An 11,660-nucleotide genomic window follows, 5' to 3' on the forward strand; every position below is an offset into this window, starting at 1 on the left:
ACAGTTGTTAATCGGCGGGATAGACACTTTTAGCCGTTTTATCTCGGTGGAGGAGATGTCCTCATTCAGGGTGAAAAATGTAGAGCTAGTTATTTGATAGCATTGAAAGCGGTAACTCATGATTCGAATTAACCTATGACCAGACGGTTATCGCCTTTCAACGGTAGCCTGATTAGGCGAATAATGATGGTCGCACATGTTAATTGCATTAGCATTTCTATATTGGTAATTCCACACTTCATCCCTCCCCCTATACACTCCAAGCATGGGTAACTATATTCGAGCTCAAGCGAGATAGGTATGTACTGGTCAGACTGGTGCAATAGGATTGTACTTCCACCAACCCCACTTCTCGTGCGATCCAAGCGCAGTGCTCCGAAGATTGAAGGAGTTCATGAGATCTCGTTACACTTGTAGCTGCTGCGATCGAAACTCACGGCCTCAGTGTGCAACTGTTTTTGCGCAGCAATTATCGTGTTACTGTTGATGTCCGGTGGTATAACATGAAGTATTTCTGGGCTGTATCACCGAAATTCTCTCCGGATATGACGTTGATGGCAAGATTTTAGCCACAATATCATCCCGCAGGGCTTTCCGTGAGCCTCACAGTTGGTGCAATTAAAAATAAATGTTGTTCGATTCAACATTTAAAGAAATGTGAAGACAATTTTGTTGCAACATTTTTATACCCTCCACCATAGTATGGAGGGTATATTAAGTTTGTCATTCCGTTTGTAACACATCGAACTAATCATTTGCGACCCTATAAAGTATATATATTCTTGATCAGTATAAAATTCTAAGACGATCTAGCCATGTCCGTCTATCCGTCCGTCCGTCTGTCTGTCCGTCTGTCCGTCTGTTGTAATCACTCTAGCGTCCGCAATAATTGAGATAGGGTGCTGAAATTTTGCACCCGAGGGTCTTTTTTCTATAGGCAGGTCAAGTTCGAAGATGGGCTATATCGGTCCACTCTTTGGTATAGCCCCCGTATAACGGTACCTCCGGATTTGAGGAATTTTGACGTTTTTCGCAACATTCGCAGACCGAATTAGCTATAATTTGGCACTTAGGGTTCCTAGTGATCAACAAACGTATATCCCAAAGGATATGGGCATTGGTCCATGTTTTGGTATAGTCTCCATATAACGGTACCTCCCGATTTTCGGTATTTTGAGAATTTTAGCCACAATTTTTAACCGAACTTTCTGCAATTTGACATTTGGGGTTTTCAGTGGTCACAAAACATCTCCACGAAACATCGTCAACATAGGTCCATGTTTCGGTATAGCCCCCATATATCGGTACATCCCGATTTTCGGTATTTTGAGAATTTTAGCTACAAATTTTAACCGAACTAGCTGTAATTTGCCATTTGAGGTTCTCAGTGGTCATGAAATATTTTCAATAAGCATCGTCAGCATAGGTTCATGATTTGGTATAGCCCCCATATAACGGTACCTCCCGATTTTCGGTATTTTGATAATTTTAGCCACAATTTGTAACCGAACTATCTGCAATTTGACATTTGAGGTTCTCAGTGGTCATGAAACATCTCCACCAAACATCGTCAACATAGGTCCATGTTTTGGTATAGCCCCCATATAACGGTACCTCCCGATTTTCGGTATTTTGAGCATTTTAGTTACAATTTTTAGCCGAACTAGCTGTAATTTGCCATTTAAGATTCTCAATGGTCATTAAACATCGCCACCAAACATCGTCAACATAGGTCCATGTTTGGGTATAGCCCCCATATAACCGTACCTCCAAATTTTCGGTATTTTGAGAATTTAAGCTACAGTTTTTAACCGAAATAGCTGTAATTTGACATTTGAAGTTTTGAGTGGTCATAAAACATCTCCAACGAAACATCGTCAACATAGGTCCATGTTTTGGTATAGCCCACATATAACGGTATCTCCCGATTTTCGGTATTTTGAGAATTTTAGCTGCAAATTTTAACCGAACTAGCTGTAATGATCGGTATTTTTAAAATACAATACAATTAGCTACAATTTTGTCTATTCAAAAATAATCGTCAATATAGGTACATGTTTTGGTATATCCCCCCATTTAACCCTACCTCCCGATTTTCGGGAATTTTCAGTGGTCACGAAATTTCTTCACTAAAATTCGTCAACATGGGTCTATTTTTGAGGGTCTGCATTGTTTTGATGAAACTACCCTCTAACGACTTTTTACTTGTTTTTTTTTTTTTAAATCTGGTGCAGCAAAAGTCGGCAGTGTGTTTGTAACCGGTACAATGAAAAATATTTCGCAATTTTATAGTTCGATTTTTTGACTTTCGTGACGCTAGATTAGTGGTTTCGACAAGTGTGCAGCGCTTTTATGACCGAACTAATTTTGGAATTGATGGGACATCCGCCGTAGAGCCCTGTCTCATTTGATTCCATCATATCAAAAAAATCCATGGGCAAAGATTTTCGTCGCCAGAAAATGTTCTAAAAGCGCTCAAAAAAATGTTTTGAAGGTGTCTCAATCGGTGTGGAAAAAGTACTGAAAATTGTATAAATCATGCTGGAGACTACTTAAGAAAACAATAAAATTTTGATTCATGGTACATATTCACGTTTTCATTGTTCGACCAGATATTTATCGTATCCGATTGTCGTGTTAACGCGGGTAACATGGTAGTGATCTGAATTTATGTTTTTTCACTTGACCACGAAGACTATCAGTGTCACGATGATATTCCGCTGAATGTCATGATCAGAAAGGCATGGTGCAGATAAGACTGATGCTGAATAATTTAGATTTTTCCATCTTTCATTTACTGAAGTGAATATGAAGAAAACTTGCTTGTTTGAAAGAATGGTACTTACCAAATTTGCGAGAAATCCTTTTAATCTTGTAAACGTTGAAGCTGAAAAATTTATTTATGGACGAACGGAAGGGAGGTTTTATAGACGAGCGAAAGGAAGAATTTTGTGGAACGGAAACGTGTCTTTATTCATAAACAGAAGGGAGTCTCTTATATACTCTTGAAGGATTTGTGATTTATCTAGAATTTCAAGATAAAGTATTACCGAACTTCTACCTTTCTCCCATGCCGTCCTCTACTAAACTCGAATATAGTTTCTTTCACGGTGGTAGAAACCGCATATGTGATGGCAATGAATTGTAATTTTTGTTGTTTGTCAATTTTTATTAACGCTTATAAAAAACTAGATAAATATGTAATAATTTAAATGTTGAACTTAACACAATCTTGAAGTACAAATTCCTGGAAGATTTTGATTTTTAACCAAAAAAACTTTCTAAGGTTAAGTTAGGTTATAGGACGCGCAGCTACCGTTGTTGGCAGCTACTTCACCCGGAGACCTTGAGGTCCATTGTGATCATCCTTAGAAAAAAGTTGAGTGTTGTGGTAGGTCTATTGTAGAGTTTGAAGTATTGGTTGTTCAGGTTGTGATGTTTTTGTTGTAGCAGCATATAATGATGGGTTGGCAGCCTCTGGCCGAAACACTTTTGGTTTCGGGTCAATCCGGTACGTAAGAACCCGCTGCCGTGGGATTTCACAGGTTGTGATGGTAATGTGTGCTGGTGTAAATGGTGGATGGTATGCGGTGGTTTGTCTATTGCAGATTCTGACGAAGTAGAGTTTTGGTTTTATAGATGTGGGTGTGTGGCTGCTGAAGTTGAAGATATGGATGTGATGAAGTTATGGATGTGGGTGTGTGGCTGCTGTAGTTGAGGATGTATTGATGTATTTGAAGATGTATTGATGCAGTGGAGGTGATGAGTATGGATGTGGTTTAAAGCTGAGCCGGTTTCAATCCCCCTGTGTGAAGAAGAATAGAAAAGTGGTTGATTAGTTTTGTTTGCCAAGCCAATTAAGATTTTTGGCAAATTGATAAATGTAGATGGGATCTATGTCGGAGAAGAAAGTCAGACCACCAAGAGGAGGGCTACCACTAGACCAGGCATCTCTGCTTGGGATTGTGATTTTTATTTGGCTGAAATTGAGTACAGTGGGTATATAATCACTGACGTGATTGGAACCACTAGACTCAAGTAAATCAGTGAAAGTGGAGAGGACCTTAGCATCACCAAAACGTGAACACTTCCACACACCTGCCTCTCTAAGCCTAAAAGCCGTCCTCGCCGCCTGAAAGTGTATAGTGATGTCCAAAGGTTGGAGATCAAGTATCACATTCAGGGCGGCTTGAGGTGTGCACTGTTCCCGAGAGCGTGCCACCAGACAATCCCACCATAGGTAAGAATAGGGAGGACCACCGTATCGTACAGCCAGTGTACGATCTTTGGTCTCAGTCCCCAACTTTTACCAATGGAGTTCTTGCGGGAATAGAGTGCCATAAAACCCCTCTTGACCCTTTCTTCAGTGTTCCGTTTTCCAATTAAGACGTTGGTTCAGGATAACACCGAGGTATTTGGCTTCCGGTGAAAGTTTTAGGGCAACACCGTTCAGTTTTGGTAGCGGAAAATCGGGAATTTTGCGCTTCTTCATGTAGAGTACAAGCTCAGTCTTCGTTGGATTCACACCCAGTCAATTGGCGCGAGCCCAGCGAGACAGCTGCACTAAAGCACGCTGCATAAGGTCTGATATGGTCGGCAAGAATTTGCCGCTTATGAGGATAACAACATCGTCAGCATAGGCTACAACCTTCGTCCTTAGTTGATTGAATTTCATAAGAATTTCGTTTATTACAAGGACCCAAAGCAGGGTGATAAAACTCCTCCTTGGGGCGTACCCCTGCTAACTCTTTTCCTTACGGAACTCTCTCCTAGATGGGAGTTGATGATCCTACTTTTCAGCATTTCATCAACCCACCTAACAAGGATAGAGGAAACTCCTGTGAGTGAGTGAGATATGAATATATTCCAGATTCACATTATTGAAGGCTCCCTCTATATCGAGAAAGGCTGCAAGTGCGAAGCAAGAACCCTCCATATTTCTCTCAATATATCCAACCACCTCGTGTAAGGCGGTGTCCACCGACTTGCCTTTAATATATAGTTGCTTATGATTTCGGAATCTAGATGAGACCGGATGTCGTAGTCAAGTAGTCTCTCTAGAGTTTTGAGGAGGAAGGAAGAAAGACTAATAGGTCTATAGTCCTTAGGTAGTGTGTGACTAGGCTTCCCAGCTTTGGGAATGTAAGTCACCGTTACCTCCTTCCATGGGTTAGGAATGTACGATAGACGCAGACAGGCCCTGTAGATTTCCTTTATGGTTGCCGGTACCGGATCAGCTGCGTATTGCAGCATGGCCGGCATAATGCCATCCGGTCCAGGAGATTTATAGGGCTGGAAGCTGTCTATCCCCATTTTATTCTTGGGATACTAATTATGCTGTCGATCAGTTCCTCCTCCTGTGCCGTGCAGCCCAGATTGTGATTCGTATGCTGCGAGTCGCTCTCTAGGTCAGTACAGCATGGAAAATGAACTTCTGACAGCAGGTTTAGAGTCTCTAGACCAGAGTTAGTCCACGTGCCGTTTCCTCATTTGATGCTACCCATGGGTTTGGGATCCTTGGATAGAATCTTACGAAACCTGGCAGCTTCGTTAACTCCTTCTATAGACTCAGCAAAGCAAACCCCAGAACTTTGCTTATCCTTTTTGATTTCACTCTTGTATTTATTGAAGTTAGCCCTGTAGGTATCCCAATCTGTACTGAGTGAAGATTTGCTGGCTTTGTTGTATGATTTCCTGGCCGCCTTGCGAAGACTGGCCAGGTCTTTATTCCACCATACCGGCTGAGATTTCTTCCCAGGGTAGGTTATTGGGCAGGAATCGTAACAGCTCAGGAGGGACTTATTTAGATCATTTACAGCAACCTCGACTTCCTTTGTTGTAGACAATCTTTGAGGATTGCTTAACACCGAAGTCGTTTGCAAGCTGTAATTGTTCCAGTCTGTCCTCCTGGCATTTCTGTATGGTTTTTGTTTCTCCGAACTTATGGGGACTTTGAAGAGTATCATCTTGTGATCTGCAAAAAAACACGTTTCAGATACCTTCCAGTCCATAACTTCGGAGTCTTCCAAATTGGTTAGGGTGATGTCAATTACTTCGCCTCTAACTCTATTTTGGAAAGTGGGGTTGGTACTCCCATTACAAATTCTTAAATTATTTTGCAAAATGAATTTGAAAATTGACTCACCCTTAGTGTTGGTATCGCTGCTTCCCCAATGGAAGTGATGAGCATTTGCATCGCATCCAAGAATGATGTGGCCTGTGCTCCCCATTTCGTCCATTAGAGTGTTTACGATGCCGCCGGGTGGGTCGGGGTCTTCATAGGGCATATAGACAGAGGCCATTATAAAGGGTTTTCCATGCCCTCTGTCCATCCTTATGGTGGTGATGTCTCCTCTTCTAAAATTAGAGAGAAGCAGTAGTTTTAGGTTCTTTTTTGCGACTACACATGTTCTCACCTTGTCTCCGTTCGAGGCAGCGAGGACAGTGTAGTTGTTATTACTCAGTCCAGCAACCTTATTATTGTATAAATAAGGCTCCTGGACTAGAGCAATATCAATTTTGGAAGTCGAGAGAGTAAGTAGGAGCTCGGTAGCAGCAGCTTTACAATGATGCAGATTAATCTGCACCACACTGAGCTGCTGTCGCCTATCTCCTACTGTTGTTTTGGTGGGATTTTGAAACATAACCTTCCCAATCCAAAGTTAAGCAACCCCTCTCGACTACGTAAGCAACCCCTCCCCGCTAACATCCGTTGCAAAGCGAATGACAAGACCGCCGTTCTTCGGATAGGATCTGAGAATTCTTCAGTTTTCCATCTTTCTTTCTAAAGCCTCTTTCGAAAATTATTCAAGTCCAAAAACCACAAAAAGTAACGCATCTTTAGTTATATCCTGTGTATTTTTTGATTTAATTATAAAGCTATCTGTCGGATTGTCACTTGTATGAAGTCCCATTTGTTTTACTTTATGTTTTCCTTAGATTTCTTTGTGTACTTCTGCGGCTGCTTCATAATGATTTGACTTTGCCGTTTGTGTGAAATGTTACTTTTGTTAGTTGTGTGCGTATGAGTATGTACTTCAGAATTTATGTGTGCGTGATTAAATGTGTAACATTTTGTTATACATTTGTATGCCTTCATTGTATTAAGAATACTTATGTTACATGTAGTATGTATGTATGTGCGACTGACTGTCTGGCTTTCATTATTTATTTACGAGCTTGGCTAATTATCCTTTAAGTGTTTGCGAGCAGCACTTATACAAGAGTACTTAATATTTGTTGTCTGTTACTCCATATTTATCTTTAACTTTGTATCTTAAGAATATCTTTAGAAGAAGACAAGTAAGTGTCACTTTTGTTGCTTATTGTGTTGTGGTTTCAAAAACAAATGAAAAAAATACCAAAAAACGTTATTGTTTTATCTCTTATGTGTGAATGTTAGGGTGGAGTGACAAAAATTAACAATCTATGAAAGTATCCTTTCCGCTCGTTTATAAAGAATCTCTTCCGCTCTTCGATAATGACTCGATCCACCCTGTTCATCTATAAACGCTCCTTTCCGCTCGTCTGCAAAGACGACCGTTAGCTCTTCTATAGAGACGACCTTCAGCTCATCTATAATGACGATCTGCAGCTCGTCCATAAAGACGACTTTCAGCTCGTTACTCCCCTCATTTTAGCCTTCATAAACATAAATTACAAAGCCACCCTAACATATAATTATTAGTAAGTGTATATTACACAAAATTATAACATTATTTTCATACGACAAACAAAAAACCTGAGTTATAATAATTCAATTCAATTTAATGTAAATTGTATTAAAAATTAAAAATTTAAATTAAACTTCGGCCGTGAATCGGTCCTTTGCAACTACGACTTCTTCCAGATCGCCAGCTTCGTTCAAGTCACCTCCAGCTGCTGAGTCTCCACCGCGGCCATTTCCAGCTCCACCGCAGCCTTCAACATTTCTAGCTGCTGCTGTTGAGTCTCCACCATCAAAATTATTAACAGCTCCACCGCGGCCATCCGAACCATTTACATTATTTCGTTGGTATGTATATCGCGTATATCGCCGCCCGTAATTACGGTAACTCATGGCGGGCGTAACCTGGACCCTGTTACCATTACAAAAAAATGTAAATGGTTCGTATGGTCGATGGCGTTGGTAATAATGTTGATGGCGGTAGCGGTTGTTAGATGTTCTTGCGGTGGTGTTGCTGGCGGTGCCGGTTGTGCTGCTGTTGTTGCTGCCGGTTGTGCTGCAGTCCTGTAAATATATAAAAGAAATTTATAGATTATTATATGAATAAAGAAAAATGAATGTTTTTATTATTATTTACAACATTCGCAACGGGAATGAACCAAAAGAAAAAACAAAAAACAACACAAACAATATGCATGTTAACACATATTGTATCTTATACTTAAAAGACCAAAGAATGTATCATCAATCAGTATACAATATACTCAATATACATAAACAGAAAAGAAAATCGCGGGAAGACTGGTGAGGAGCAAAGAGGACAGGACCAAATTTTATTAGATTTGCACCTGTCCATAGCAGAAAGCCTTAAATCCCGGCCGAAGACCGGCTATATAGAAACAACTTATAATTTTATTTGAGGTTAATGCTTAAACTCAACTTTTGCTCCAAAATAGGTTAGGCCTTTGTGGATATATCTCGGGAAGTATATTCGCAACAAAAGCAATGGACACACACTTTACTTACCATCATTTTTAATTCTGGAACGAACGCGTCTTAAATTAAATTATTAACACGACACTGAAAATTATTTTATTTATGGAACGAACGCACGCGTCTTAACACGGAACACAACATAATGAAAATAATGTGTGTGTATCTATTTTATTTATCAAAGCCAACTGCGCCACAATTTAGGGAATTCAAAGTAAATTGACAACATATCTAAATTGAATTAAAGTGGCTCCCTGCCACACAGCGAATTAAAATCATGAAATAATGCGCTCTTATGCTTGGTTTACATTTACGAAATCCACTGAATTTCAGCTGTCAATTCCTTTGCGCAAGGTAGAATAAAGTAAAGGTAGGCCACAGCTAATAGCTATATTACATTACGTGTATTTCATGTGTATGTTTTGAATTTTTTTGTCCTCGTGTAGTTCTTTATGTGTGCGAAAAATGACATTTTACATATGGTTTATAATTTTTGCTATTACACCAGTATATGTTTTTTTTGTGTGACAACCTATATATATAAACAAATCCTTTATCAAATCGATTTATTTATGTTTCTTTAAGAAATTATTTCTTTCAGCAAATTTGGCAAATTTCTGCTTTCATCAAAACAAACAAAACAGCTTATTACAATTTTTTTCTTTTTATGGCCTAATCTGTCAAAAGCAGGGTTGACATTTTGTACTGTTTTTGACATTATGCAATCATAAAGGTAGATGTATCGCTGAATTGTTCCAACAAAAAACTTCTGCTGTAAGTCCCGGTCCACACTATCGTGAATTTCATTAAAAAATTTCATGAAATTATGTGTTCTTAAATCGAATTCCCTACTACAGCAATTTTATGATTTTACTCTACTATGGACGTCGATCTAGAGACGCATAATTTCATATCAAAATTTCAATGAAATTACTGTAGTGTGGCCCGAGACTAACACTATATCTTAAAATTGAAAACAAGGACAAAAAAATGTGTATTCGCGTGGCAAAATAAAATTGTTGATTTTTTTAGCAAAACTTACGAATGAACAATTTATCAAATATTGATATTAATTTAAATTTAAATGTAAATTTCTAATAAGTATGTCCCATCCCTAAAGTATAGTACACATTGACAAGCAAAACTGACAGTCATCGAGGACTGTACTGAATTTTGTCGGTAACAGCAAAGCAAATTTCGAACTGGGCTACAGGCGAGGCAGCTTATGTACCCAGCCCTTTATTATGACATGTCTAAATTCAAAATTGAAAAATTCGTTGAAAACACAACAATTTTTAGCAAAATGGAAAAAGATGAATGAAAATTAATTAAACATTTTATATTGATGCTGAAGGAAGATGATTATGTTTCCTTCTTAATTCTTTTTTGTCAGATTAAAAATTCACACTCTACTCTCTCAAGAAGAAAAATTATTTTGGTTAATGCCGGCCATACACTAACTGCCAAATGAACCCCTTGTATACGTGTGTGATTGTATAGTGTGTGGTATGTGTTCAATCCATTTTTTTTAATACGATTTTGAATTTGTATGGGCCGCACAACAACGTTTTGGCAATTCTGTTGCATGTGTAAACGGGAGGTTATAAAAGGGACTGTAGTAGGCTATGCAAATATGTTCACAAATATTTTTTTCACATTTGAAAGTTGTCTGTGCAAAATGTAAGTACGGGGGGTGGGCTTCGAATTTCATATTAAATACGTTTTTTTTTCAGATTTTAAAGTTGGTGCAATTTGGAATTTGGAATGTCTTGTTTGTCTTGTCTTGTCTGTGGAAAAGGTAAGTACCTCGACCACACGAATTTCGAATTTCATATTAAATACGTTTTTTTTTTCAGATTTTAAAGTTGGTGCAATTTGGAATTTGGATTGTCTTGTTTGTCTTGTCTGTGGAAAAGGTAAGTACCTCGACCACACGAATTTCGAATTTCATATTAAATACGTTTTTTTCAGATTTTAAAGTTGGTGCAATTTGGAATTTGGATTGTCTTGTTTGTCTTGTCTGTGGAAAAGGTAAGTACCTCGACCACACGAATTTCGAATTTCATATTAAATACGTTTTTTTTTCAGATTTTAAAGTTGGTGCAATTTGGAATTTGGATTGTCTTGTTTGTCTTGTCTGTGGAAAAGGTAAGTACCTCGACCACACGAATTTCGAATTTCATATTAAATACGTTTTTTTTCAGATTTTAAAGTTGGTGCAATTTGGAATTTGGATTGTCTTGTTTGTCTCCTACATCTTGTACATACACTCCGGTTCATCTGAATAGAACCAACCAATATTTGTCTACAAATACCGTTATATCAGACGAATGGAGAGGAATTGTAAATTATAATTTTGGGACATGTAGAGTATATAGTAGCCGATATTTTCGATACCTAACATGTTTCACATATGCGTCATAACGGTACTTTTTACTCGCTTTATTAAAAAATGTCAAAATATAAGCATGTTTTAATGGTTCACCAGGATAGAACCACCCTAAGAATTTACACAAATCCTTTGTTAGATGTGGTAAACTTTAACAAAAAACTATTTATAATTATAAATAAATGCCGTTAGTGTTGATTGCCAACAAATATTGTGTAAAAATTGTTATTCGGGTCATGAAATTTGATGAAAATCGAGGCTTAGAGCTCCAAAAAATATCTTTATGAAGAAATCGGTAGAAATAATTTAAAAATTCAAAATTTTATACTGAATTATGTTCAAAATTTTCTATACTACAATAAAATTACAAAAAAGTCACATTTGATAGGTTTATGAGTCCGAAACAGACTAAATATGGTAAAGATAATTCAAAAATATACCTTTCCAATCCAAAATTTGATATTTTATCTCAGGAAAGTGAATGCAAATCGATGGGTTCCACCCAGTTTCGTTGGCTGTGGACATCTACAGGTCCAAAAAATAAAGAAAATTTCACCGCTGAACGCTTCATGTCAACATCAAGGGCTTTAATTTAGAAGATATCGCATGACA

General features: G+C 38.2%; 1 protein-coding gene across 1 annotated transcript; it reads left to right on the plus strand.

Moving 5' to 3' along the window:
* The first annotated feature begins 10,284 nt into the window (after positions 1-10,284).
* LOC141392246 (uncharacterized) lies at positions 10,285-10,965 on the plus strand. Its single transcript, XM_073965197.1, has 5 exons — positions 10,285-10,339; positions 10,516-10,575; positions 10,631-10,690; positions 10,748-10,807; positions 10,864-10,965. The coding sequence occupies exons 1-5, from the start codon at positions 10,285-10,287 to the stop codon at positions 10,941-10,943; spliced, it is 315 nt and encodes a 104-aa protein (XP_073821298.1). The 3' UTR covers positions 10,944-10,965.
* The last annotated feature ends 695 nt before the right edge of the window (positions 10,966-11,660 follow it).

Source organism: Musca autumnalis, unplaced genomic scaffold (genome assembly GCF_047663935.1).
Source record: "Musca autumnalis isolate F117 unplaced genomic scaffold, ASM4766393v1 scaffold_2, whole genome shotgun sequence".
NCBI classification, from domain to species: Eukaryota; Metazoa; Arthropoda; class Insecta; order Diptera; family Muscidae; genus Musca; species Musca autumnalis.

Bases quoted from the DNA above. Each gene is read 5' to 3' on its own strand.
- LOC141392246 (XM_073965197.1), top strand. From the start codon at position 10,285: ATGCAAATATGTTCACAAATATTTTTTTCACATTTGAAAGTTGTCTGT. The intron at 10,691-10,747 runs GTAAGTACCTCG...TTTTTTTTTCAG, and splicing joins TTGTCTTGTCTGTGGAAAAG to ATTTTAAAGTTGGTGCAATT. The intron at 10,808-10,863 runs GTAAGTACCTCG...GTTTTTTTTCAG, and splicing joins TTGTCTTGTCTGTGGAAAAG to ATTTTAAAGTTGGTGCAATT.